At 52.2% G+C, this 27,628-nt stretch overlaps 1 protein-coding gene across 1 annotated transcript; it reads left to right on the forward strand.

Annotated features, from left to right (window-relative positions):
• The first annotated feature begins 368 nt into the window (after positions 1-368).
• Positions 369-27,549, forward strand: ADAMTSL2 (ADAMTS like 2). The gene is made up of 20 exons (XM_080928254.1): positions 369-417; positions 547-650; positions 1,099-1,189; positions 1,790-1,932; positions 2,581-2,656; positions 3,445-3,547; positions 4,169-4,314; positions 4,441-4,564; positions 7,043-7,123; positions 9,245-9,420; positions 13,198-13,555; positions 15,051-15,420; positions 18,191-18,288; positions 20,675-20,801; positions 21,728-21,941; positions 22,021-22,176; positions 22,784-22,954; positions 23,649-23,825; positions 26,082-26,226; positions 26,983-27,549. The coding sequence occupies exons 3-20, from the start codon at positions 1,100-1,102 to the stop codon at positions 27,099-27,101; spliced, it is 2,874 nt and encodes a 957-aa protein (XP_080784380.1). The 5' UTR covers positions 369-417; positions 547-650; position 1,099; the 3' UTR covers positions 27,102-27,549.
• Positions 27,550-27,628: the final 79 nt, after the last annotated feature.

The following is a 27,628-nucleotide window of genomic DNA, read 5'->3' on the forward strand; positions in this document are numbered from 1 at the left end:
AAAGAGGGAGAGAGAGAAGGACAGAAGGACAGTTGGTATCAGGGCTTCAAGGGTGCCAACCGTCTCCAGATTTTCTTCCCCTGGAAATGCTGGATGCAGCTGAGCCCCTTAGTTTGCTCTGTGGTGTGTGTGTGTGTGTGTGTGTGTGTGTGTGTGTGTGTGTGTGTGTGCGTGTACACACACACACATGTGTGCAGTAGGCTACCTTGTTGTGTGCCTTTGGGCAAGTTGTCTCTTTTCTCTGGGTTTGGTGTTTTCTGAAACCCATTGTCTAACTCACCAGCAGATAACACCCACCTGAGGCAAATGACAGCTTCCCGTCTAAGACAGGCTTCCCACCGAGGTACACAGCGGCAGTGCTGAGAGCTGGGGCAGCGAGGCTGGAAACTCTCTTGATTTGATTCACCATAACCTTTGGTGGGTGTTTGGGTTTGAGGGGCTGGCTTGTTGGGAGGGAGTCAGGAGCAGGGGTTCTGGACCATTTACACACAGGCCTAAGCGGTACTTCCTTCTGTTCTTCTTCCATATTCCTGTTCTCTCGAGAAGGGCCCAGAACCCAGAACTGTGTGGCACCTGTGATTCCTGGCTGTGAGGTAGTCCTCTGAGAAGGGAAGGCTGCCATTGCCCGAGGACCTTGGGGCAAAGGACAGGTGAAGATGGGGAGGAGACAGAGGATATCCCCCGCCTATAGCCAATGTTAAGCAGGGAAAACTCCCAAGGTGATCTGGACTAGACAGTGGCCTGAGCCCCACTCATATCTCTGTTCATAATAACCTCTCAACCAGGCTGTGCTCCTAACCTCATCAGCTGTCTCTGTTCTCCACAGCCATTCTCCAGGGGCAAAGCTTGGCAGAAACTCAGATGAAGGGTGGCTCAGACTTGGCACTCATACCGTCCCTTTGTGCCTAAGCAGGGCAGACATCTGTAATCACTTACCATGCTGCTTGCTGAGCTCAGATAGATGGTTCAGTCCCTCTCAGATGGCAGCCAGTCCCGTAGGCTCCCAGATAACCTTACCACTTGGAACACTGGGAGAGCCCTGGGAGCTTTTCTCCAAAGCAGAGTCCGAGCTGGTTGTGAGGGAGTCTTGCTTCGTAGGATGAACGGCAGACGGCAGCATCCTCACTGGGCTTGGTCTTTCCTGGCCATGGCAGTGGTGGCTGGGGGTGCGGCATCTACCGAGGCTTCGGTGAGTAGCGTGCCATTGTCCAGTCATTATCGTCCCCTCCCCCCCCCCCCCCCGAGAACCCCAGGCTTCTCAGCTAGGTCTTGAGCTCATGATCAAGTGGGCTGACTTTGGAGGGCTGTGTAGCAAGGGTGGGCACATGCCCAGGGGGCTTGATGCTTGCTTTGGCCCCAGAAACTTGTTCAGAGTGTCATTAAGACCAGCCCCTGACCTGGGACTCTGGCCATCCCTGAGTCTCTGACCAGCTAGAGAGTGACATGTGTCTGGAATCTCTGGGCCTAGCATAAGGCATGTGGACAGGGGTTATGTACGGGGTGAGCCTGCAAGTGCAGATGAAGTGTGGACTGTGGGGGGAGACAGGTTAGATATGCTTCAAGTTCTCACTAAATCCCAAGATGCTCAGCCCTTAGATGGAGGCTCATGTGCTCAACAATGGCGTTCTCCTCAGCCATCTGAGAGACCCAGTCACCAGCCTATTAGGAAGCTGCCTCATCCTCTGTCCCCTCAGCCACCAGAGATGCCCTGCATCTTCAGGAAGTAGGCTTCTTTTGTGTTGTGGTTGGGCCTTCCACTCACTATTGGGGGGGGGGGCTTTTCACCCAGGACAATAGCCCCACATCCAACAGCCTAGAGGGAGGTGCTGACGCCACTGCCTATTGGTGGGGAGAGTGGACCAAGTGGACAGCATGCTCCCGCAGCTGTGGGGGCGGAGTGACATCCCAGGAGCGCCACTGCCTGCAACAGAGGTGAGTTTACCAGAAACCCTCAAGGGTGGGTGGGAAGGGGCACTCTCGCCAGCGGCCTGGTGGTTTTCCCTCACATTTGATGCACATAGGCATCTCTTCATTGGCATCCACTGGGCATAGAGCTTCTGACAATTCTTTAGCAATGGTATTCTGGGGTGCCAGAGAGGGAGTGTCAGAAAGAAAGCTCTGTTTTTAGGGCTTTGCCACTGAGTAGCAAGACTCCTTGTCTTCTGAAGCATGAGCCACAGAAAATAGCGGTGCATAGGGCAAGGGTCTAAGAGCCTTTGTGCTCAGAGGGACCTGGGTTTGAGCCTTGTTTCTGCTACTTCTAAGCTGTGTGATCTTGGAGAGGGCACTTAACCTCTCTGAACATCAGTTTCCTCATCTGTGGCTCCATGTGGAAAGCTTGATGAAGCCAGCTTCTGTTTCTGGGCATACATGACACCACATGTATTTGCATGTTAGCACAAGTGTTGGCAAACATGAATGGTATTCCTTGCTTCTACTGTGGTGCTGGGACTATGGAAAAGAATCAGATGTCATTCTATGGTGCCAGGGAAGCTACTGGAAGCTAGTACATGGTTGAGCAGGTGTCAGGATCTATAGCTGCCACCCCAGACCTAGCTGAGAACCACGTTTTCCCGCCAGGAGGAAGTCTGTTCCAGGCGCAGGGAACAGGACCTGTGTGGGCACATCCAGACGGTACCAGCTCTGCAGAGTGCAGGTGAGGCTAGCCACAGGCCGTCCTGAGGCCTTAGTCTTACCCTTGGATCATGACATCCTGTTGCTGGCACTGTCCTTTCAAAGAGTCCGGAGTAGCTGGCTGATGTCCGGGCTCACCTCAGTCCTTCAGGCACTAGATGCTGCTTGTTCTGTCCCCTGTGGTAGGATGGCTCCGACTCCTACCTGTTCCTTGAACTCTACGTGCGGTTTCTGAAGCGAGTTTCCCACAGTCCCATTCTGCCATGGCCATATGAGCATCAGGCAGCTACAATAGCTGCCCTCTCTTCCCACCTGTGAAGCCGTCTTGCTGGGCAGCCACCCTAGGCCTCTCTTGCCCCAACTCTCAGGTGTGCCTGTGTGCACCCTTTCATGGGCCTTGGCTGGACACCAAGGTGGCAGAGGCTTGGGGAGAGGCATTAGTTATGCATGGGTTGTGAGGAGCGCTCTCTATGGGACCAAAGTCAGTCTGAAACTTAGCTGCCTATCCAAGAGCCACAAGGGTGTGGTCGTAGAGGTGCCAGCTCTCCCAGTCTTAATTGGTTTGCCTGGCTGAGCTGCCAGAAGTCTGTCTTTGTGAGCACACACACGGGGTATGAGAGCTGAAAGGAAGCTCATGGCCACAGCTAGTCATGGTATGGGATTCAATAGACGGTCTTGAGTTCCTGAAGGAGACAGCTTCTAACACAGTTTGGACTCCAGTTTGAAATGAACTGTGGCCCCCAAGGGTCATCTGGTCATAACCACTTCCTGCTCAGCCTCTCCTGGAGCCAGCCTGCTTTCTTCTTTCAGGAGTGTCCACCGGATGGGAGGAGCTTCCGTGAAGAACAGTGTGTCTCCTTCAACTCCCGTGTGTATGACGGCCGGGCATACCAGTGGAAGCCCCTTTACCCGGGTACCTGAGCCTCAGGAATGAGCTCTATGGGTGGGCTCGTGGGATAACTCAGGATCTGTTAAGGCCTGTGGTGGTCACCTACAGAGCTCAGAACCACTTCCTTAGAAAAGGGTCTGGAGGTCTGTCCCTTCCCTCCCCCATACCCATGACATCACCACTGACAGATTACAGAGCTGAGTTTCCTGTAGTGCTGCCCTCTGAGGTCAGGACTCTCCCACTGTCCCCAGGGCTTGGACAGGAATCGGCCCAGACAATCCTAAGACTGGCTAAGGTCCCATGGGACAAGGAGCATTCTTGCTGTTCCTTGCCCACCTTTCTACCTCCCTCCCTCTCCCCACAGAAAGAAGAGTCTTTCAGGCTCAGGGTAAATGTCCTCTCCCCACTCAGTGGAAGTGCTGAGGTGTCCAGTTCCTTGTGTGGACCGCCAGGATGATGCAAACTTTAGAACTCAGGGCTTAGACAGACCCAGATGACCTGTGTCTCATTTCATTTCTGCTACCAGCACTTTGTCAGGTCCTTTCTTTTCAAGCCTCACTTTCCCCATCCATATAATGGGAAGGATGCTATCCCCAGTGGGGAATCCAGCATCCCCCTCCCTGATACCCTCTGTCTCACCCCCAGATGATTACATGCACATCTCCAGTAAGCCTTGTGACCTACACTGCACCACTGTGGATGGCCAACGGCAGCTCATGGTGCCAGCCCGAGACGGCACTTCCTGCAAGCTCACCGACCTGAGAGGGGTTTGCGTGTCTGGAAAATGTGAGGTTGTTAAACATTGTACCAAAAGTATGGCCGTTCTCACTGTGCTGGCCACCCTGCCTGTCAGAGGCAGTGGCGCCCTGTGCCAGCCACAGCGCCCCCTTAGCAGCCTCTCTCGTTGCTTCTTGCAGCCCATTGGCTGTGATGGAGTGCTCTTCTCCACCCACACATTGGACAAGTGTGGTGTCTGCCAGGGGGACGGGAGCAGCTGCACCCATGTGACGGGCAACTACCGAAAGGGTGACAATCATCTTGGTAAGGGCCGGTGTGGCAGCTTGGGTGGGTTGATGTATCTCTGCCTCCCATGCCAGGTACTGGCTACTTCCTCTCATGGCCTGGGTCCTTTCGTTCTCCACCCAGGCCCAGGCAGAGGTGTAAGACTCCCTTCGACAGCAGTGAAGGGGCTTTTTACTTCACGAGCACACCAGCGGATAGTTAGCATGGGGTGCATGTTCGACCTCTGAGGTAGCCTTCAGGGAGGGCTGAGTATCCAGAAGGGGAAACTGAGGCATGGGTCTTGGCATATGTGAGACTTGACTGGATTCTGGGCCCATCCTGAGATCCCCCTCTCTAGTGTTGTGTTTATTGACATTGTGTTTGCATCTGGCCAGAGCCTTATGTTTAGGAGCTGTGCATGAGACAGACCTCCATGTGTCCCTTGTGACACTCAGAACTCAACCAAGTGCATTCTCGTATCCCAACAAGTGTGTGGAGTCAAGCTGTTATTACAGAGGGCAACTTGAAACCCACTTAACAGATGGGGAAACTGAAGCCCAGCGTAGGAAATGCCTGCTTAGGCTCCTTTAGGGAGGCAAGGGAATCCTATGGAGACCACCAGAGGGCCTAGGAGGCCGACCAACAAGTCTTGGTTGCCTCAGCATGAGGGCTGATCACAGAATTACTGTGGGTTCCAGGAGTCCCACGGGAGGCCACCAAGAGGGAAACATAGACATGCAGCCTAGGGAGAAAGACTAAGGAGCAGCAGGTATAGCAGCTCTCTCTCTCCCTCCCTCGCCCTCCCCTGTGTGTGTGTGTCTGTATGCTAAGTGCCTCTCTAGTCTGACGGCCTTGGAGACTGCTAAAGACAGGACATAGTGAAGCTGGGCTGTTTGCTTGTTCCTCCCTTTCCCCCAAGCACCTACCTGCACAACTCATACACCTTTGTTGGACTCAGGGTAGAGATGGAATTAGGAATCAGAGGTCAGGAAGTGCCTCTTCTTGAGAGCTCATGTCAGATACCACAGGTCCACTAGACAGGGCTCCTAATAGAGCTCCCTCTGAGGAGGCTGGGGCTGATGTGAAAATGATCCCCCTAATTCTGCTGAGTGTTTCCCAACCAGGCACAGAGCCAGATCTGGCCAACATTATTAACTCACTCACACCTGGGGACATTGCTACAAGGCAATTGTTGCTACTGTTGCCCTAACCTGCAGAGAGAGTAAAAGGTTAAGGTGACTCGAAATTCTAAGGCCCTGGGGTCTAGCTGCAGAGCCACACATCTGCCTGACAGGTCCTGGCTCCCTAAGGGAGTTCAAGGCCAGACAGTATCCTGAAGCTCATGGGAGTCAAGTGTTAACTGCTCAGGAGTCTTATAAACCACTTGTTAATTTAAAAATTAAAGCCAGGTGTAGTGGTGCATGCCTGTAATCCCAGCACTTGGGAGGCAGAGGCAGGAGGATAACTGCAAGTTCGACGCTACCATGATCTACATAACAAATTCCAGGTCAGCCGGTGTCACATGGAGAGACCATGTCTCAGCAAAGCCATCATTTAGGCCTCGGTCAGCATTTTGTCTTCTGGAAGGCCATGCCTTCATGAACCTGTTTCCTGTTCTCACCACAGGCATTTTGCCCTCAGTCTCCTACAATGAGAAAGCGTGCACCACATACATGGCTCAGTGCTACAAATCAGAGCCGCTCACCCCTGGTTTTCAAGGAGCCCAGTGTGAGACGCTGTCAGGGCAGAGTCTTTAAGGACCTGTAGGGTGGAGAGAGGGTCATGGCCAAGGCAGGGCTATTTGGCCCTGGGTGGCTTGAGTGTGGACTATGGGCGATTCAGGAAAGGAGCCTTCCTTCTGAGAGTCCTCTCTCCTGCCAGGAGATGGCTCTGTTCGTTTCTGCCATGTTCCTATCCTGCCCCACTCCTGCTCCCTGCCTGGATGACGGGGTCTGAGCTAGCTGGCTGCTCTCTTTCAGCCCAGGCGTGTGGACAGTAGCCCTTGTAGGATGGACGGCTTCTATTTGAGCCTCTCCGTATGGATACATCAAGCCTCGTCTATCAACAAGATACTACGATACGATGGAATTTGACAATAATCATGTCTACATAGTGCTGGTGTTGGTGCTGTCTCTGGACTCAGAAAATCGAGGCCCCGATTCTCAGTGATAAAGCAGGCCATGACCCAAGTCCATGAACTTTAGTGTGTTTAATGTCCCTATAGGTCACCGTGTCCCTTTGGGGGTGCAGGCAGGGGCAGGCCAATGGCCTTGGGGAGAAAGGGTGCACCTGGGCAAGAGCCCTGGAAAAGGGTGAGCATTCCAGATGACTTGAGCAGTTGGTCATGGCTAGCTGAGACCACATACATATGGTAGGAACCACCCCTAGGCAGATGTCCTATCCAGAGCTCAGAGATGGCACTGACACCCAGAAGTGGCTTTGCAGGGGAGAAATGGCAGCTCCCTCATGGGCCTGCCATTCCTAGCTTTGCTTACGTATATGTTCCTATGTCCACAGGTTACTCCTTGGTGACCCATATTCCAGCTGGCGCCCGAGATATCCAGATTGTGGAGAGGAAGAAGTCAGCAGATGTGCTGGGTGTGTAGGTGAAACTGAGAGGCATGTGTATGGATGGGGAAGGGCACCTGACCTTTGGTCTCTTTCTTGGGGAATGGTGCATTCCAGGTGGCAATACAGCAGCAGAAGGCAGTTGTTGGGAAGGGGGCCCCTGATGTCATGCTCTGTATGGAATTGTTCTTAGAGGTGATGGACAAGGGCCGGGGTGTGAAAAAAAGATCCAGGGAGGTAGTATGTATCAGAGAAGTGAGCCACAGCACTGAGAGATGGGCTGAGGTCTGAGGTCATGAGCTGCCGAGGAAGGATTTGATCACAGTAGTGGCATGCTGGCCATGCCCAGTTTTCCAAGGGAGGTGACACTCTAGAATGGACATGGCTACATTGGACATGCTGTAGATACATGTCCCAGTGGTGAGGCCCCATCTTGATGACAGTCTGGATGGGTGGTGTGTGACCTGGTGACTGGAGCTCCATATGGGCAGGGACTATTACCCATGAGCCATTGGCTGTCTTATGAAGTAATTCTCCAAACTAGACTCAGCCTCAGTCTTCCCAGAGTCCCAATGTGTGTGTGTGTGTGTGTGTGTGTGTGTGTGTGTGTGTGTGTGTGTCCTGAAGACTGAGCCCAGCATCAGGCTCTCCTGCCAGGCTCCCAGTGCATTTGAAGGCCCAACCCCAGCAAGTTTGCACATGGCTGGCTCCAGGCCCATACTGCTGGGGACATCTGTGGGCTGAGCATGGAGAGCCAGGCCTCCAGCCAGGCCAGTGGCTCTGCTGTCTGCTAGCTGCAGGGAGGCCAGGAGACGGTGTGTTTTCTGAGCTGGCTGCAAAGTTCTCATTCTTGAAGCAGACACTGGAAATACCAAGGGCTGGGAAAGCCGCAGGAAGGAAGGTCCTTGCTGTCAGGAAACAGGTTTTGGATGTGGGCCTTGAGCTGGGCACAGATCTGGAAGCCGAGTCGGGACAGCCAGGCCCCAGCCGGACTTGGACCTGACGCTATGTTCTGACGCTATTACGTTAAAGGCATTTTTCAGACACGTCCTGCTTGTTGCGTCTGTCTGATAATAAATTAATTGCCCCGGCTCCTCTGCTTGGATTGCATCAGGGCCTTTGGAAACGGTGCTCGTGCCTCTGGCGGGCCAGTTCCTGGAACCGGATTTAAGGACACCCTCTAGAAGACAGAATGTCCCCCAGCACTGAGACTGCCTCCTCCCTTTCTTCCCCAGCCCTCAGGCTCAGAAAACCTTTACTTAGCCCCCCTGTAGCTTCAGGAAAGACCAGCTCCCAGGTCAGTGTTTGACCCTGGGGCATCTGGGAAATGGGCTGTTGGAGTTTCCTGGGCATATTCCTTTCTGAGTCTAGCTTTCCTTTGCCTCCAGCCATGTCCCAAAAGTATCTTGTCACCCACTTAAGGAAAATAGTGACAGAGCGTGTGCAGACTCTGCTCCTGCCTGATCGTGTCCCTAGGAGGTGTTAAACCCAGCAGGGTAAACCGATTAATTGGGCTACAGTAAAGTCAGACCACTGGATGCCTTTGTTTCTAATAAGAAGGCAGGAATGGTCAGCTTGGGGTGGTCCCAGGAAAAGAGTCTGGAGAGCCCTTTACACTACCCACACTAGTGACAGCTAACGTGTCACTCTCTGTGGGCCCTGGATGAGGTACTGAAGTCCCTTTCTTAGCTGAGACCTGGAGCTGGTACCACAACCAGAATCCCAGCGAGGTTGTACGTTCTAGTCTAGTGTCTGTCTGGCTGGTACCTGTTATTCACGGCTACAGCCTGTCCTGGTCCAGACTGGCCACTTGGCCTTGGCTCATCAGATACAGACAGAAGGGCAGGGCCAGCCTTTCTTCCCTGTTGGCTCTTCCAACCACCCAGACTGGCCTGTGGTTGTTTGTTTTAAACTGATAGGAAAGTGTGTTTGTGTCTCTTAGGCCTTCACTGGCCAGGGCCACATGCTGGCCCCAGGCACAGTGTCTGTCTGATTCCATGTGACATTGAATTTCCTCTCTTTGGGTCATTTTGGAGAAGGAGGGCAAGGCTGGCCACCACTCTTGGAGCCTGTATGCTGACTCCTCCCTGTGTCTCTCTCCTTTTTGCTCAGTCTGTCTAGACCATGGGACTCAGTGGTTTTTACTCTCAGCTCTTGCAGATGAAGCTGGTTTCTACTTCTTCAATGGCAACTACAAAGTGGACAGTCCCAAGAACTTCAACATCGCTGGTACAGTGGTCAAGTACCGCCGGCCCATGGATGTCTATGAGACAGGCATCGAGTATATAGTGGCACAGGGGCCCACCAACCAGGGCCTGAATGTCATGGTGCGTTTGCCACAGGCTTTCAAGAATGGTAGGGGTCATGGATAGTGGCTTCCCAGAATCCAGCTACAGGTGGGGACTTGGGGACCCTCAACACGCAGCCATATTGCTGCAGTCGGTGGTGGGGGCAAGGGGTTGTTCATCCATTCATCTAATCACTGTTCACTTTCTCATTCATTGACTCACTCAGGTTTTATTTCATTTACTTTGTGCACCATTGATTCGTTAATTCGTCTGCCCATTCATTTGCTTATTCCCTTTCTCATTCATTTGTTCATTCGTTCATTCATTCATTTGGTACTGCTGTTCTGTGCCAGCCCATTCTGTGATCATTGGGAACCTCATGGAAAGCTAATGACAGGTGGCTGGCCTTATTATTCAGTTGAGTCTTTCTGTCCATCAAGGCCACACTGCCTTCACTGGTACTACAGTGTTTGGTTGCTTTTGGCCCCTTCCTCTCCTGGATTCTCAGGGCTCTGAACAGCAGTCAGGGCAGAGTTCGGACCTGTTGTGCAGCTAGTGTTTTTTTTCCACAGCTGGTATCAAGAAGTTCAAGCCACTGTAGGGTGTCACTCCAGATCCATGGCTACAGAGATGAGCAGTTCTGACATTCTCTAAGACCTGCCACCTGTCTTCGGGACAGTGGGATCCCACCACAGTGTGTTCTATGACCTCACACTGTAGGTGCAGAACCTGGAGAGGTTTATACAGTCATTTACCTGTAAGTTGCAGGTCTGCCTGGGCAGAGGCCACTTGTCTGCTTCCCTGTTGTGCTGGACACATCTCTGGGACATGCAGAGATTTCATTGCACTTCATAACATACCCACACAAGCATCTCTGCTATTCTTGCAGCCCAGTGGCAGGCTGTGCAACCCAAGTGGGTCTCTATAGAGCCTTCTCTACCTGGCTCCAAAAAGCATAGGCAGCATTTGAAGTCGCTTGCTGTGTAGACTAGACTGATGGTCTTAGAGGTGGAATGAGCTACCTCAAGAATTCCTGCTCATGGTAGAGGCAGAAGCTACAGAACCAGCACAGTCTTGCCCTGTAGGACGGTCCTGTTGTTTTGAGTTACAGAGTGACTGCAGCACAGCTGTGTATAGATGCTGATTTACCCAGGTAGATGGAAACTGCTCTTGGAGGGATAGAAGGAGACTACTTACCACATCTGAGCCAAATGTGCTCAACCCAGGGCCATGTTAACGTGCTCTAGATAAGTCACCACATCTGTACAAACCTCAGTAAGGGCCACCACTTGGTTGGGCTTACTGCATTCAGGTGTACTCTAATGACAGATCACTGGGTCATTTTATCATTGTCAGGCAACGTGAGCTATGTGATTGAATGTGGGGTATGTTTTGTGCTCTTTTGTCCTTGAGGTCCTGATGCATGGCACTGACATCTGTGACAGTCTAGGAGGAGGCCATGGTATCTCAGAGTTGCTCTCTTGGGGATGTCAGGGGTGCTTAATTATTAGCACTGCCAATAGAGGGCCGTGGCCATAACTGATGCATCTGGGGATGAGGGACCCAGTGGACACATTCCTGGCCAGACCTGGGTCATCCTTCTGGTCACTACTAATCCAGATGCTTGTGATGAGGACAACAACCATGGCAGTCAGGGTCCACAGTCAACAATGACGACTCAGCCCTGGCTCTGGAGTGCCCAGCCTTCTCTCCAGGCAGCAGTTGAGTAAGTAGACAGTTGCTGGTCATTCAGAAGAGAACTGTGGGTTCCTCTGTCCTTTAGTGCCTAGAAACTGTTCAAAAAATGGGGGAAAGGATCATAACCTTGCCTGGACAGATGCTTCTGCCTCCTTTCCCTCCAACTTGGCCTATCTCAGTCTAGAAGGACTGCTTTTAGCCCATGTGTCCACTCCCAAGGTGTGTGGGGTGCTTTTTCTGTTATTTGTGTCTCTTGTCACTCCTACTGCCATTGAGACACTGAGAGAGGGAGAGAGAGAGAAAAGAAGAAGAAGAAGAAGAAGAAGAAGAAGAAGAAGAAGAAGAAGAAGAAGAAGAAGAAGAAGAAGAAAGAAAAAGAAGAAGAAGAAAGAAAAAGAAGAGAGAGGAGAGAGAAGAGACAGAGAGAGGGTGTGTGTGTGAATGCATTGGGAGGCCACAGAAGACTTCAGGGGCTGTCCTCACTAGCCTTATTCTCCTTAGACAGGGTCCCTCACTGAGCTTGAAGATCATTACTTCAGTTAGGGTTGTTGGCTATCAAGCTCCAGGAGTCTTCTTAGCTGTCTACCCCAAAAGTTGTGTTGTAGAAGTACCAGGTTTTACATGGGTGTTGGGGTTTTGAACTCATGGTCTCATGCTTACCCAGCAAGTGAGCTTACCTCTACTGAGACACCAAATGAGCCACTCTGTTACTATTTTCTGTTGCTCATCTTTATTGATTCAAGGCCTTCTCCTATCTACAGCTGCTGGAGAGTCCAGAACTTGCCATCACCCCTTGCCACCAGCCCTGTCATGTGAGAATGTCCCACATTGTCTTTCTAAATGACATTGGTGTCGCTTGGCCACCCACCAGTTAACAGAATGTCTGGGGCTTCCTGGTAGAAGTGGTCACCAGTGATTTGTCCTCTCTTGAATGATCTTTCTTGCGCCTGCACTCAGTGCGGGCCTCATTCACTCCACCCTCCCTGGTAGGAGGCCAGCATGTTGTTCTAGAGTGTAAGAGTGCCTGCTCCCGGTGGGCCGTGATTCTCCTGAAGGCCCAGGAAGAACTGTCTATTCTCTAAGAATTCTCTGGTGGCTGAAGGACATAACCTTACCAGATCCATTGGTCTGATGGTCAGGAGAGACCAGGTAAGACCTGGACAAAGACTAAGTTTAGGAAGGAAAGCTTTCTATGCCCATCTCTCCTAAGGCTGCTTTAGCTGCCGAGATTTCACTATTCCTAGTTATCTTGACGAAAACCTCTCTATGCACTGGGTCCCACTGCCGCAGCCTAACTCAGTCCAATGGAGCAGACCCAGCAGGGTGAGAAGTTGACCCTGGTTCATTCTTCCCCTCTCCTGCCTCTTCTGCCCCGAAGTTTCAAGCATCAGAGTTTCTTGACCACACCTTCAGCAATCTGGTTAGCCTGATTGTCAGGCTCTCTTTGTCAGCTTTCTCCAGGGAAGTCCATAGTCCCTGATCCTGTCCCTAGACAGCTTTGAGATGTCATCTGAGTGGTACTTTTTGTCTACTTGGTGTCCTGCTATGGCTTGTCCAGGGCCTTGGTGTGCTCTGTGCTCTAGCCAGGCCGCTCTATGGTCCCGTGAATAGTTGATCCTGCTGCCAAATCCACTACTGTCTTAAGGGAGTGACTTTGAGCAAAGGCACTGAAGTCTGCCTAGGGGACTTCACACTTGTGGTCTCTGTGGAAGCCTTGAGTATGTCCCAGTAGCCCCATGACCAGATGACCCTTCAATGCTGTACTGAACAGGGGGCATGGTCTGGATTTTAGTACCTCATTAGTGGCCCTAGAAGTCCTGGGTAGATACAACGAGACCTATTAGGATTTCTATTAGGATTTCTGGCCCATGATGGCACTGACATGCAGTGTGTCCCCCATTTTCTGCCCTCAAAGTGACCTGCCCCTCTGCCTCTTTTTCTGTGCCTCATTCATGGTCTCTGGGAACAACTGTCCTAGGACATGAGGTCACATTCTTGGATCAGGAATGATTTCCTGGGAAAGACTCAAATGTAATCAGGGCTGCTTGGTCTCAAGGGTCTTTTGGTGTTAAGTAGGAGTGAGGAAGAAGCCGGGTCTTACTTCTTCTCCTTTCCCAGGTGTGGAACCAGAACGGCAAAAGCCCGTCGATCACCTTCGAGTATACCTTGCTGCAGTCACCACACATGCACCACCTGCAGCCTGTGTACTATAGCTTCTCCGAGGCAGCCTCCCAGAGCACCGAGAGCACCGAGCGGCAGGAGCTGGATAGTGCCAGGCTGCTGGGCTTCATGCAGCACAATGGCTCACTCTACCGCCAGACCTCCTCAGAGAGGCTGGACCTGAACAGCCAGCTGTTTCAGCCTCCAGCCCCTGAGGTGGAGCTGGGTTCCAGCAGAGGCCAGGAGACCAACGACGTGTGCAAGCAATCCAGCGGTGGGGTCTGTGAGGGACCTCCCAGGGGCAAGGGCTTCCAAGGTGAGAAAGAAGAAAAGTGGGTATGGGAAAGGCCTGGGCTCTCTCCAAGGTGCAGAGGCCTCAAGTGGGAAGGAAGTGTTGGCCTTCTTTGAAATCTGCAGAAAAGGCTAAGGAGAATTTCCAGTTGCTTGCACATCTCTCTGGGCAGGCAGAGTGTCAAGTTGGAGGTATACGGTCATAGTTACATCTCCAGATTGATCATAGGGTCCTCTTGGAGACCAACATTCTCAGCTTCTCAAACCCCTGTATCCAGTAGTGTACTTGCATAGAACATTCATTGGTCATCACAGCTGACCCCAGTACTCGATGCAGTGTGTATACTGTGGGTAGCAACACGAGTCATGACAAGGTGACACCAGACGGGACCTGTACATCAGTGGATTAGTTACTTGTCTTGTTCTGCTTTGACAAAATGCTGACTGAGTAACCCCAGGAAGGAAGGGAGTTTTCGTTTTTGGCTCCCAGTCCTGGGAAATACCTTCCACTGCGGTGGTAAGAGCTTAAGGCAGTTGGTCACACTCCATCCACAGCCAGGAAGCAGAGAGAATTCACTGTCTCCTTTTACATGGGATGGTGCTGCCCACAGGTCTGGTGGGTCTTCCCTCCTCAACCGACCGGATCTAGATCATTCCTCGCAGACAAGTGTGGAAAGCTTGTCTCCTTGGCATCTCTGATCCTGTCAAGTTGACAATCAATATTAACCATCAAAGTTGGTTTAATACAGATGTAATTCTTTCTCCCCCCTTTTCTCTTCCTTCTCCTCTTCCCCTTTCTTCTCCTCCTCCTGTGAGACTGAAACTTGCTCTGGTAAACCAGGCTGGTCTCAAATTCACAGAGATCCATCTGTTTCTGCCTCCACCTCCCCAGTGCTGGCATTAAAGACCCAGCCAATATAAAACTCTTTTTCAAAATATTTGGATCCTTCACCCCCTGACTCTTAGGATGTAGACCCCGCATTTGCAGAGGGCGAGCCATATATGGTTGTCCCGCTCTGATGGAAGAGGTGGGCTGAGAGAGAGGAGGTGATCTGCCAGCTCTTCTGCCCTGTGGACCTGGAAGCCAAGGGCAGCTGGTCTGCCCTGCGGCTCACTTGAATAACACTGGGCCTAATGGATGTTGCTGGGGGCCCTGGCTGAGGCTCACACATGCTTCTCTCTGTCTGTGTTCTCTCTTCCTAGCTAGGCACTAGTCATTGAAGACTCACCCTGAATCCAGGTTGTATTATTTCACAAGCCTATAAAGAGCCTCTTTCCAAACTAGGTCTGAGGCAGAGCATCCAGTTGAGCCTGGGCTTTGGGGGACACTGCCCAACCATCTGCAGTAGCCATTGGGTTTCCTATCATTCGATATTGGCCAACTGTGTCTGATGAAGAACCTGGAGGCTCCTGCTCTCCCCTGCCCCATGAGTTTACATGGGAAGCACACAGTAAGGTGTAGGAGGAGAGCCAACCAACACATTGTCTGCATGGCTTTTGAAACACCTGTCTCTCTGCAGAGCACAATGCCACTGGGAGAGCTCTCTCAGGGGACAAGGATGAGCGGGAGATCAGTGCACATTTCACCTCCCATGAGCTTCTCTCAGCCAACACCATCTCTGATCAGCTCTTGGGCACAGGCTCTGACTCAGAAGAGTTCTCGCTCAATGAGACCATGAACAGCATCTTTGCCCAGGGCGCCCCCAGAAGCTCTCCAGCTGAGAGCCTCTATGTGGATTATGAGGAGAATGAGGGACCTGCTTCCTACTTGATCAATGGGTCTTACCTGGAGCTGAGCAGCGACAGGATCAACACCTCCTCCGAGGCCCCATTCCCCAACTCCAGCGCCAGCCTCCCCAGCTTGGCTGGGAACAGGACTCAGAAGGCGAGGTAAGGGCCACTTCTCATTGCCCCAGCTTATAGCCTCATGGAGTAGGAGTCATTGTGGGAAGATCTGGCTGGAAGGTCCAGGGACCTGGAGGTAAGTGGGAAAGCATGGATAAGTGAATCTGACATGAGGCTATGGGCTCTGACTGTAACATCTTTCTCAAAGATTGATGATCTAAATGTCTTCAGGTCTAAATGTCCTCAAGGTCAGCACCATGCTAGAAGTATGTTGCTAACAGACTCCTGATGCTGGGATAAGCTCAACATTTTTTTAATGCATAGAGCAGGGAGCGCTCGCAACTACCCTTAGTGTTAGGCTCCTGGGAAGGAGCTGAGGGGGACGAGCATCCACATGGTCCAGAGTCCCGAAGCCACATTGCCAAGTGTTGGTCTGTTCTGACCTGGAACCCTGTGGGATACTGGATTCGCAGAATCAAGTCATTAAAACAGGTTGTCAGCTCTCAGAAAAGTGCAGCTCAGTGAGATGCCCAACTGGCTGCCATCAAAGGATGCTGCTGGTGGGGACCAAAGATGGTCTGAGGAGATAACGGCTGAGGCCATGGGGGAAACTACCAAGCCGAAATAGCCACATCTCAGCCTGTTGTCCAAACACAGGAAGTTGAGTCTGCTCTGGGAGCGGGTGAAATCAAAGGGACAGCCCAGAAAGGAAGGGCTATTTTCATCTTCTAGAGAGGCTTCAAACAATTCCGGGAGGGGCTGTCACCAGACACTTTGGGAACAGGCGTCTGGGATGCAAAGGCATACATCCCTCTCTGAAGCCTGGAGGGCGGTAGGAAGAGAATTTCTGGTTCATTTATAAACAAACAGTCATTTCATAGCTTCTGCTCTCTGGGGATTTCAGGATCCTGTGTTCCGCCAGGCACCGGGCAAGAACCCAAAAAACAGTGGCCACTGGTACCTCAGAAACCATCACAGCTGAGGGAAGGGCCCTTCCATATTGGAGTGGTGATGGCTTCCAGGGTGCGACACTTTTGGTACACCTTCCAGCAAGAAAACCTGACAGGTGCTGCGCTGTGATCTCAGCGGCAACCGGCACTCCACACGTGCAGAGAGTGGGCGTAGACAGCCCCTCCAGAAATACCTTTAGGGCTTAAAATCCAAAGGGTTATTTTGAACCTGGTGGCTAGCTCTTGAGTCAGGGATGAGTCATGCAGGCTGTGGCAGAGAAGTGTGTAATTACATAAAGATGGAAGCTTCCACACCGAGCACAGCTTCTCCCTCTTTGTTCTTGGGAGGAATGTAAGGCTGATCAAGACAGTGTCAGGGCATAGGCAGCTCCGATGTTGTCTGGGCCAAGCTGTAAGGACTGATTCTTCTCCCCATTTCTCACCCCCTGAGAGTTGGTTCTGTAAGTGGGTCCCACTGGGAACTCAGGGCCAGGATCCTTTGTATTGAGATACCTCCCTGCCCTGTGTTAAAGCTTTGTTTATAAGCAAAGAGAAGGGTAGAACTTTCCCTGCACAGAGCCTGGTTCAAAAACCAGTTTGAGCCCCAGGAGAGGTGGCCCAGGCTCTAGCCTCCCTCCTTTCTACCCTCCCCCTCCCCTGAGAACTCATGGAATCGCATCAGTAAACTCATGACTGTGGCTCCCGTTGGTAGATCATTTCCTGGGTTCTCAGAGCGTGATGAGCTATCGGGGCAGCAGGGTAGCGCTCATCTCCAGAGCACTCTCTTGGGAAACAAGAGCCAATCTGAGCCAAACACATACGTAGTTCTCACCCACTTGACTAACAGTCCCGACAGATGTCTCTACCATAGATTCACCCAGAATGGCTTTTAGAATGTAATGGCCTATAACACCCACAGTCCTCCAGTGACTGTGGTCCCCAGGAAAGAAACTGGTCCATTTAAGTCCTATGCAAGGCAGTGGTGCGCAGCCCTTAGCGAGCCCCTTTTAGTTCTGAGGAACTATAGCCCAAGTCCTGGGCTATGCAGCCTGAGGGAACTGAGATGGCAGTGATGGGGCTGCCGTCTCAAGTCTCAACTGCTCTTTGTGGCTCCAGGGGTTCTGAGACTCAGGGACTGGGTTCTTATTTGAGTGACTATGTCTTGAAGCAGACACTCTGAGTGGAGGTGACAGAGCAGGAGCGACTTCCTCCCTCTGCATAGTCCCAAAGAGCCTGCACAGAGCGTGTTGAGGCTGGTTCAAAGAAGCTAACAGTCCTAACAATACTTGGCTGTGGCCACCAGAGTTCTGGCCAAGAATCAGAGCTGTTAGCTGGCTGGCCCCCAGTGTGCCTCTTCCCGTCAGCTGGCCTGCGCAGCCATCACTGACCCGAGCTGCCGTGAGGGGCTAGGTCACTCCTCTCCCTCCTGCAGCTGGACTTTGTGAGTTTGAAAACTGGAAGCTGAGTGACTGATGTCCCCATCTATTAGAACCCCTAGTGAGGGAGGTGGCTCGGGAAAATTGTGGGAGACCTCAGCCCCCTAAGGGCCTTCTGAGATTCCTTCTGGAGTGGTTACAACGCTGGTGAGTCCCCCGCTGCTCAGCGATCCCCTGAAGAACAGATTGCCTCTGTGAAGACGTTTCAGTTCCTGAGATGGGAAATGTCCATGTCTTCTCAGTGACAACATATATGTCTCCTTTTCTGATCCAGAGTGTGGAGCCCTGGCTTTCATAGAGGGTACTCACTGGAGCCCAGGAAAAATGTATCTCTAAGGAGAGTGCGTCTTAGAGGAGGACTGAGCCACCCGAGAGTGAAGCCTGCAGGTACTCAGCTTTCTCACCACACTCTGTTTGACCGTGTTTTAGGACCAGACCCAAGGCACGCAAGCAAGGTGTGAGCCCGGCTGACATGTACCGGTGGAAACTCTCGTCCCATGAGCCCTGCAGTGCTACATGCACCACAGGTACTGAGACAGGGACTACCGCATCGCCTCCTCTGAGTCTACCTTCATGGTGACCAGGGCAGTCCCAAGCCACCCCCCAGGGAGCTTGCCTGACTTCTTAATCTGGGAGGTGGTGTGGGATGGCAGGAGTGGGGAAGGGGTCACAAAAGCATCCTTGTTCTCATGACATCCTGGGTGAAAATCAGGCTCAGGCCCCACTGATTGGCCCTAATTATCCTCTGACATCTCAGGAGAGGGGCTTAGTTTAAAGATGGGGGCCTTCAGCTTTGAGGTTCTGGTCATATTGGCCCTGACTGAAATCACACAATACCACCTAACCTCTTCCTAACAAATTGGAAGCAAACACCTTGGAATTGTTACTGGTTTCTGCCCATGACTAGAATGAGCCATGGCAAAGGTTCTTGTGGGATAAATGGGAAGGCACCATCTGCCTGGTGAATTCAGCCAGTGGACACCATTGCCACCGCTGTGCTGTGGGACTCTGAGGTGAGAGTGAAGCTGGTCCTACCCAGAGGCTGCTCCATTGGCTCCAGACAGATGAACCCGGAGACCTGCCTTTCATAGGGATGGGTTGTCAGGACCAAACTTTATAGCAGATGTGTGGCCTCTGCTTCTCGAAACCTGTTGAAGCCGGGTGTGGGCATGCTATGGCTCCTTCAAGCCATCCTGGCTGTGGAACCTACCATGTGCTGTGACTATGGAAACTTTCTGGAGGCTAGGGAGGTGACATCATTTGAGATGTCTCCAGGTTGAGGCAGTCTTGGTGGCAAGGCACTTGATGAATGGGCCCTGGTAGGGGATGTCTCTAGGGACAACATGACACAATTGTCTTTCAACACTTAGACAGTGACTAGGACAAGGAACGGGGATGTTCTGTATGGCCCACAGTGCAGAGCAGGACACAGGGAGAAAGGAAATAGGACAGGTTTGATAGTGGGGAAGGGGTGAGCGTTGTCTTAGACAAATGTCAGAAGTAGAGAGGCTCCTGTGACCTTAAGAGGCACTGACCCATCTGAGTGACACAGGACAGAGGACAGAGGAGGGGCCCGCACTGCGGACAATTCAGCCCCTTCCGCCCTAACCTCACTAGTCTGGAAGGCCCTGCTGTTAAGTTAGACGTGTAAACTGTAGCCATGCTGAAGAGGCAAGGCCACGGTGTGGGTTTGCCAGGTGTGGATGCCAGCTTGGGACTCAGGGTATGGCTAGACTGTCTCTCAGTCCTCAGAGCACAGCATAGCTCCCCAGGAGCTAAAGGAACTGGGAGGATTGTTACTGAGAATGGTCTTGCCTACTTCATATCTCAGAGCTCAAAGCACACTTCATCTCAAGGCAAGAACTGTGTGGTCAAGAAATTTCTGAGAAACTTTCCACTCAAGACAGGTGTAAGGAAAAAGTGACATTTTGATCTTGTAGGCTTTCTGGAAATTTCCCATTCTGGAAATGAGCAGTCTGGGGCCATGACAAATCTGGTGGCTCTGCTAGGTGGGACTTGGATTTTCTTCTGTGTATTTCCATTTCATGATGACAAACCAAAGCACAGCCTTGGGGCAGCTGCACAAATCCCCAACCCTGTCTGTATGTCCCTGCGTCCCAGAGCTAGTGTCTCTGAGGCCTGAACTGTTTTAAGCCTGGTTAGGAGGCTCCCAGCCTCCTCCAGCAGGCTGATGGCTGCACAGACCAGTGGTGGCAGGGGAAGAACCAGTAATTGCAGCCTGGTTTGGCCCTCATGGGAAAAACAAAACAACAAAACACATGTACAGATTCTCCTCAGACTCCATGTTCCGTCCAGGGAGTTTGGAGCAGCAGAGGATGTTGAGGCTCAGACACCCCTGGACAGGTAGAACCACTGAAAACCTCAGGAGCTTCTTTCAAACACAGTGCCTTCCCCAGCGGAGCAAAATACTGGTACACCTTGCTCCAGAGCAGGGGTGATTGCCCTTTAGAGAACCTGCACACAAGCATTTGGAGGTGCTGTTGTTGGAGACTCTCAGTAAGAGCTGAGGCCCCTAAGTTGACGTCTGAGGCAGGCTGTCTTGCTGCAATGGCTTGGTTTTTCAACCTGCTTGCCTGCTTGTCTGCCATAAATGGGCTTTGTCAGACAAATGTTCCTTAGGGTTCTTGGCTGTAACCCACTCTGCCTCGGTAAGATCCATCTAGGTTTGTGGAAGGCAAGCCTGTGCTGGGTTGGAGGGGCTTGGCAAAGAAAAGATGTCTGATCCTCAGACTTCGGCCCACAGACCTTTCACCATCCTCCAACCCAAAGAAGCAGATCTTGGAGTGATCACGTGGTTCATCCAAGATCACAAGGCTAACCCTGTTCCTGTTGGTGTCCAAGGCACTTCCTGTCAACCACAGTTTACAGACCCTTCTCTTTCCCTGAATCTAGGGGTCATGTCCACCTATGCCATGTGTGTTCGCTATGATGGTGTTGAAGTGGACGACAGCTACTGTGATGCCCTGACCCGTCCTGAGCCTGTCCATGAATTCTGCGCCGGGAGGGAGTGCCAGCCCAGGTACCTGTCCTGGAGCACCAAGCTGGGTGTGTGGGTGTGTGCGTGTGTTCACTCTACAGCTCTGCTGTGAGCTGAGCTGTGAGGCTGTGCAGAGCAGAGCACCAGGATGGTCACTAAACTGCACCATAGGTTTTCTTCTGCATCTCTCTCTATACTAGAAGGTTCTCTTTGCATGGAGGCTGACCTGTGCAAGTAGAATCTCTGTAAGTTAAGGAGAATTACTCCCTGGAATATGAGTGGGGTCCCATCTTTCTAGCCCCATGTCTCCTGTTTTTAAGGCACAAGTAGGGCCTGGGTGTCACTTCCAAGGAGCCATGTATTTCTTGCTCCCCAGCATGACCACACTCCCTCTTTTCTTCTGGCTGCTATATCTGGACATTTGTTCCTTTATGTGGTCTGTTCCTATGTAGAGCACTCTTCTCCAAGTGTGTCTTCTCAGAGGTCCTGCATGGAGGACCCCAGTCTTTCATACCCCTACCAGTATGGAAGGTAGAGATGGGTGGTCATCCCGCACACCAGACAGGCCCTTCTCTGGGTAAACAACTAGACTCACACGCTTTGATCCAGCTTGTCCAGAGGAGGCCACAGTCATCTGTGTGACCCAGCAGGGCAAGCAAGGCCTGGGGCTCTGGGACACTGGAGTATGAACATAAAGGATGGCAAATGTGGATGGAAATAAAGAATGGAAAGACATGAAGCAGGGAACAGAATGGACAAAGGAACAAGGCCCGGGGGTGAGTGTAGGTGAAGGTAGCCAAGTCCCTGAAGCTATAGACACTTGCAGGATATTGATTCAACATTTCACTTAGTGTTGTATAACACAGGGTTAACCTGGGCACAACCCACACTGGCTGGTCTTACCTCCCTCTGGTCCGGTTTGGCCAGTGTGATTTGGAGCCACTGAGGCTGTCCTCACTCTGAGGCAGGTGGGAGACCAGCAGCTGGAGTGAGTGCTCACGCACCTGTGGTGAAGGCCATCAGTTCCGCATCGTGCGCTGCTGGAAGATGCTGTCCCCTGGCTTTGACAGCTCCGTGTACAGTGACCTCTGTGAAGCCACAGAGGCTGTACGGCCGGAGGAACGCAAGACGTGTCGCAACCCAGCCTGTGGGCCACAGTGGGAGATGTCTGAGTGGTCAGAGGTGAGCCTTACCGACGCCGGGGTGGTCTGTGTCTGAGAACAGATGTGCCGTGATGCTTCTCACCCTGGCTTCCTTGCAGTGCACAGCCAAGTGTGGGGAGCGCAGCGTGGTGACCAGAGACATCCGCTGTTCTGAGGACGAGAAACTGTGTGACCCCAGCACCAGGCCTGTGGGAGAGAAGAACTGTACAGGGCCTCCCTGTGACCGCCAGTGGACTGTCTCAGACTGGGGACCGGTGAGGGCAAGGTTCAGAGGTTGGAGCAAGCTATTTCTGTAATTAGAAGAGAAATGGGACCCTGACCTGAGGACTATGCTTTGCTTTAGCTTTCTCATCTATCTGGAGTGAAGACAAGACTATAATAACGTCCCTTCCACTCCTTTAGGGACTCAAACCCTTGTCGAGAAACGAGTGGACATCACCACCCCATTAATGACCTCTGTCTCCACCTCTCCTTATCTCTGCATCTGTCTGCATGCCTTTCCCTGGCCCTCTGCACGTTTTCTCTCCCTGTCTCTGGCTCTCACGCCTGTTTTCCCTTCCTGTCTATTTCCATCTGTCTCTCTCATCTGGAACAGAACTGCTCATATGCAAGGTAGGGTCCTCTCTGGTGTGTGTGGGGGGGCTCAGGCGACCTTTTGAGCTGTGCTTTTCTCTGTGTGTGTTTTTGCACCAAGCATGTTATTTCTGTAATTAGAATAGAAATGTTATTTTAAAATTGGTTACCATGGGAACTGCTTCGCACACTGCCCTGGAAGCTGTTTCTTTTATTTGGGGATGCTGCAGGTCGGGGGCTTGTGCAATGGCCCCCCTTATCCTACTCTCTCCTTGCTCCTTCTTGCAGTGCAGTGGGAGTTGTGGACAGGGCCGCACCATCAGGCACGTGTACTGTAAGACCAGCGACGGACGGGTAGTCCCTGAGTCTCAGTGTCAGACAGAGACAAAGCCTCTAGCCATCCACCCCTGTGGGGACAAGAACTGCCCAGCACACTGGCTGGCTCAGGACTGGGAGAGAGTGAGTACCCAGGAGCTTGACTAGGGCCTTTCTCTGGATCACATAGGAGGTGGGGGAGAATTTGCCTGAGTGTCAAAGGCTGGTCACAAGGAAGAACTCATGACACACCTAGGAAGAATATTTGACTAATAATTTATTTGGGAAAAAGCCAAAAAGATAGTAAAGCCATTTCTGTCTCCTCTCCTAGGGCTGTCTGCCCATCCCTTGTGTCTACTCTTTGGGACATTTTAGTTAATACAAAGCCAGAGACAGGGTGTATTGTCTGGTGGCAATTTTGGGGGGGGCTTTGATGACCTTTTGAAATCGCTGATCTTTGCCTTCTGTCTCAACCTGTCATTGTCACCAACTTGCCATTTGCTCTCAGAGACAATTGCTCTCAGTCAGGCCCAATATTAACTAAATCTTGAGCCAAATTGCTTTCTGCAGAATTGATTTTGGCCTGATCATCCTTGGGCAAATTACATTAGCCAATTTGTTTCAAAACAGATGGTTTGGGGCCCAATTGCTTTTGATCAAATCTGGATGAGGCCAAATGGTTACCGAACAAGGAATTCTCAGCCAATGCCCCAGCTTAAAACGCTTACACATTCAACCACATACCATTGACCAATCCTTGACCACCAGGCCTGGGATGGTCCAGGTTCTGGTTCCCTGGGCTTCTGACCACTGACCCATTCTGTCTGGCCCTTCTCAGTGCAACACTACCTGTGGGCGTGGTGTGAAAAAGCGGTTAGTTCTCTGCATGGAGCTGGCTAATGGGAAGCCTCAGATGCGCAGTGGCCCTGAATGTGGGTTAGCGAGGAAGCCCCCTGAGGAAAGCACGTGCTTCGAGAGACCTTGCTTCAAGTGGTACACCAGCCCTTGGTCAGAGGTGAGCACCCAGCAAGCCCAGGTGAGGGTGCTTTACACTAGGCCTGGGCTCTGTTCCTGTCACAGAACATCCATCTTGGCCAATGTCCATCAAGCCTTTCTCCCAGCCTCAGCCAGAGTGCTCTCCCTGGATGCTTCTGGGTTAGTTGGAGGGGAGCTGGCCAGAGCCTTTTCTGATCTTACCTGGGTGTCCCAGCAACTCTTTTAGTGGGCTTGTCTTGGTCTGGTTACTTCTGGCTTAAAGTTGAAGCTTGTAAGTGGTGTGTTTTGGTAGCAGGTGTTGTTAAAAGATGACGTCCCGGGTTTCGGCACCAATGTTAGGGAAAGGATGAAGAGAGTGGGGGGATATGGCCCATGGAGGTACGGCGAGGCCTGAGGGTAAGGGAGATGCCTCTGGGGGGCCCATGTTGGGAATCCCTTCCCCCTGAGGGACCAGCCACACGATGGTATAGTACAGAATAGAGTTTATTCAAATCATAGGAGTAGTAGAGGCAGAGAGAGAGAGAGAGAGAGAGAGAGAGAGAGAGAGAGAGAGAAGAGAGAAAGAGGAGTAGAGGGGTAGAAGCCAGCCATGAGCACGTGGAGGGGGGAAGGGAAGGGGAAAAGGAGGGGTAGGGGTGGGAGAGCAAGAGAGGCAAGAGAGAGAGGAGGGGTCAAGCAGCCCCTTTTTATAGTGTCAGGTCACTGGGGCGGAACCTGGCTTTCACCAGGTAAGTGAGGGGTGGGGTTTACGGAATCCCAACAGCAAGTATGTCTAGAACTCTCTGAAGGATAGTCCAGTTCCTGTAGATATAGAGGGTAATAAGACTGGCTGAGGCATGGCTAAGGGACACGAGACAGCACACAGGAGGCAGAACCTGAGCTGTAGATTGACACTGAGCCTGGGCTGGAGAGCAAGCTGTCCTGATTAGGACAGAGCTGAGCACTCATCTTTGAAGCAAGGACAGAGCCCTTGCCTGTTGCCACAGAGGTCACCGAGGGCAGCTGTGGCCCAGCTCTTGTCTCCTCATCTCTTTTCCAGTGACAGAGAGGAAGAAACTGATGTTGAGAGAGCTTTGCAAAGTGGGGGTAGAATTTAAGAGGCATTAGACATGGGGCTCGGGAGTAGCCTCAACTCACAGGCTAGTAAAAGACAGAGAGGCAGTGAGTAGCTGGGGTGGGAGTAGGAAGGGCTACCACCCATGGGGTGGGAGGGGTTCCTTGTCTAGCCTCAGTAACTGGACCTTGGGTCCTCTTCAGCCCGAGGACAGGACTCATGTGGCCAGGCTGGGCGGCACAGGGTTTTCAGCTGCCTGTGGCTTTGGGCCTTACATAGGTCAACTCTGAATGCTTAGGAACAATGTGGTAGACATGTGGGAGTCTGTCCTTTCTGCCCCTGGCAGGGCTGGTGCCATTCTCTTATATTTCTGGTTGTGAACCTAGTCTTTAATGGCTGAGCCATCTCCATCCTGACAGTGCTATACTCTATGGCTGCCCCCCCATGATGCATCAGCTCAGTGCTTTGCCCATCTATCTGTTCTGTTCCATGCACGTGCCAGGGGCAGACAAGCAGGTGCTAGGACCTGCCAGGAGCCCACATATTTTTAGGGCATCTGCAACTGCAAAGTATCCTCTCTGCCTGTGCCAAGTCAGCCTCTCCTCTTCTCAGGGAGGGTGAGCAGGCAAATGGCCTCATGCCAACCTTCATCAGCTCCTCTGTGTCTGGTAACCAGACAAGGGGTGAGCCTGGGGCCGGGGCCTCCCGATACCTCAAGCCCAGGCATGCCTGGGTGATGTGGGGTCATTACATCAGGGAACCACTGCCTGCAGGATCTTGGCAGGGGGATAGCAGGGTAATTGGGGTCAGCAGATGTCCCTGGTATTCTGGGTAGCTCAGCAGGCTTTTTGAGGGGAACATCTGGACTCAGAGTAATGGCTCTGGATGTTGCATTGATTGGTCCATGGCAAACCTTCTGTGTCACTAATCTGAGACAGATGGAACCTGAGCACTCGGCAGGTCATAGTCGGCACAGGAGGGGCCACCCTCTCACTGTGAGGCTGGGAAAACTGAGGCAGAGCAGCCAGATGGTGCCTTTCCCCAGATACCTCTACTCTACTCAGCTGCAGCTTAGGCTCTAGGTTCAGAGGAACTGCTGTGTTTACAGGATGGTTATGGTGCAGAAGAACGGGTCCTGGGAGGTTCGATTCCCTGTTTCTGTCACTATGGGGAGCCTCATTATGCACCTATTTGTCTGTCTGTCTCTCTATCCCATACCAGTGCACCAAGACATGTGGGGTAGGTGTGAGGATGCGAGACGTGAAGTGTTACCAGGGAACCGACATTGTCCGTGGATGTGACCCACTGGTAAAGCCTGTTGGCAGACAGGCTTGCGACTTGCAGCCATGTCCCACAGAGCCCCCAGGTGAGAAGGAAGAGGCTGGGCACAGGGCATGGGTGTCTAGAGGAGTTTTGCTCAAAGCCAGGGTCTAGAGGACTAACAGACATCACTCAGGGAAGCATCTACAGAGACACATAGGTGTGCCTACAGAAGAGGTCTTCTCTGAGGGGGATGGCCTAGCTGGGGCTCAGGGAACCCACACAGAGACCTGTGCATTGCAAAAGGCACTGACTTAAAATGTGGTTGCAGAAGCTGTGGGACCAGGGACCAAAATGACCTTGTCTGAGCTCCAGCTGTTAACTCCCAGGAGGCAGGAAAGTCTCAGACATGGTCTCTGGCTTGGGCACCTGGAAAGATAGTCAAAGTCCACTCTTCAAACATAGGAGAAAGTGAATTCTACTTCGGGAATACTGAGGCAGGGGAGAGGAACTCAGGCCCTAGAGGGGTTTGGATTTTTCAGAGGAGATGAGGGACTCTCTCAAATCTAGGGTTTTGCTCCTCAGGTGATGAGATCAAATCACTTAGTGGGGATCCATATTTTCCTCAAGAGGGGCTTAGATCAGGATAGGGATGACTGAGATGAACATGGAGGCTTCTAGTAGCCGGGGTCCTGTGGACCAAGACTGAGGGGCTTTTCTGTTGACCAGTTCATAATGGGACATCTGGGCTGTCCTTACTGAGCTCCTGTCTTCGTGGGGATACTATGGCAAGAACTGGGGATCCTGGGGGCTGTTCTTCTGGCATGTCATCCTTCCCCTTTGTTTTGTGTCCCATCTCCAGATGACAGCTGCCAGGACCAGCCAGGCACCAACTGTGCACTGGCCATCAAAGTGAACCTCTGTGGCCATTGGTACTATAGCAAAGCCTGCTGCCGCTCCTGCAGGCCTTCCCTTTCCTAGCTGCTGCTGCAGCCCCCGAGACGTAAGCCATCCTGGGGCTCTCCTTGGACACCCGTCCTGTGGGGGACTCTGGACTGTGAAGATGTGACTTGGAGCACAGCTGACAAGAAGGGACTTTGAGATTGTGGCCTTGTCTCTGCCCTGGGTGAGAGCCTCCAGGGCCCACAAGCCCCTTCTCAGATGGAGCCACCCTGCTGCAGGAAGCTGTACACATTCCCAGGATCCTGTGTCTGTGCCCATCCCAGAGGGCTCAGAGGCCAGGAAACAGAGTAGGCAGTACCTGCCCATTTTCCAGACCCAACTCTGATGTGACAGAAACCTCTCAAGGTGACTTGCAGGTGACACAGGAGGGAGAAAGTCTCCTTTCTTTGCCTGACTTGGGTAAGGAGGGGCCTTGGGTCAGCTGAGGAGCCCAGGCTGCCCTGTCTCTCGAAGTACTGAAGGTACCCTTCCCTATGGCATCAGTGCCACTATCCCCTCTCAGAGTTCCTGTGCTAGATGGGAGGGACGGCCCGTATTCCTGAGTG

The sequence above is a fragment of the Micromys minutus genome (assembly GCF_963924665.1).
Source record: "Micromys minutus genome assembly, chromosome: 13".
Lineage (NCBI taxonomy): Eukaryota > Metazoa > Chordata > Mammalia > Rodentia > Muridae > Micromys > Micromys minutus.

What these genes read in the sequence shown, in the direction of transcription:
- ADAMTSL2 (XM_080928254.1), top strand. Translation starts at nt 1,100, where the DNA reads ATGAACGGCAGACGGCAGCATCCTCACTGGGCTTGGTCTTTCCTGGCC. An exon ending in GTGGAAGCCCCTTTACCCGG is followed by an intron (nt 3,548 to 4,168) that starts GTACCTGAGCCT and finishes TCTCACCCCCAG; the next exon opens with ATGATTACATGCACATCTCC. An exon ending in CTGTCTCAGACTGGGGACCG is followed by an intron (nt 22,177 to 22,783) that starts GTGAGGGCAAGG and finishes TCCTTCTTGCAG; the next exon opens with TGCAGTGGGAGTTGTGGACA.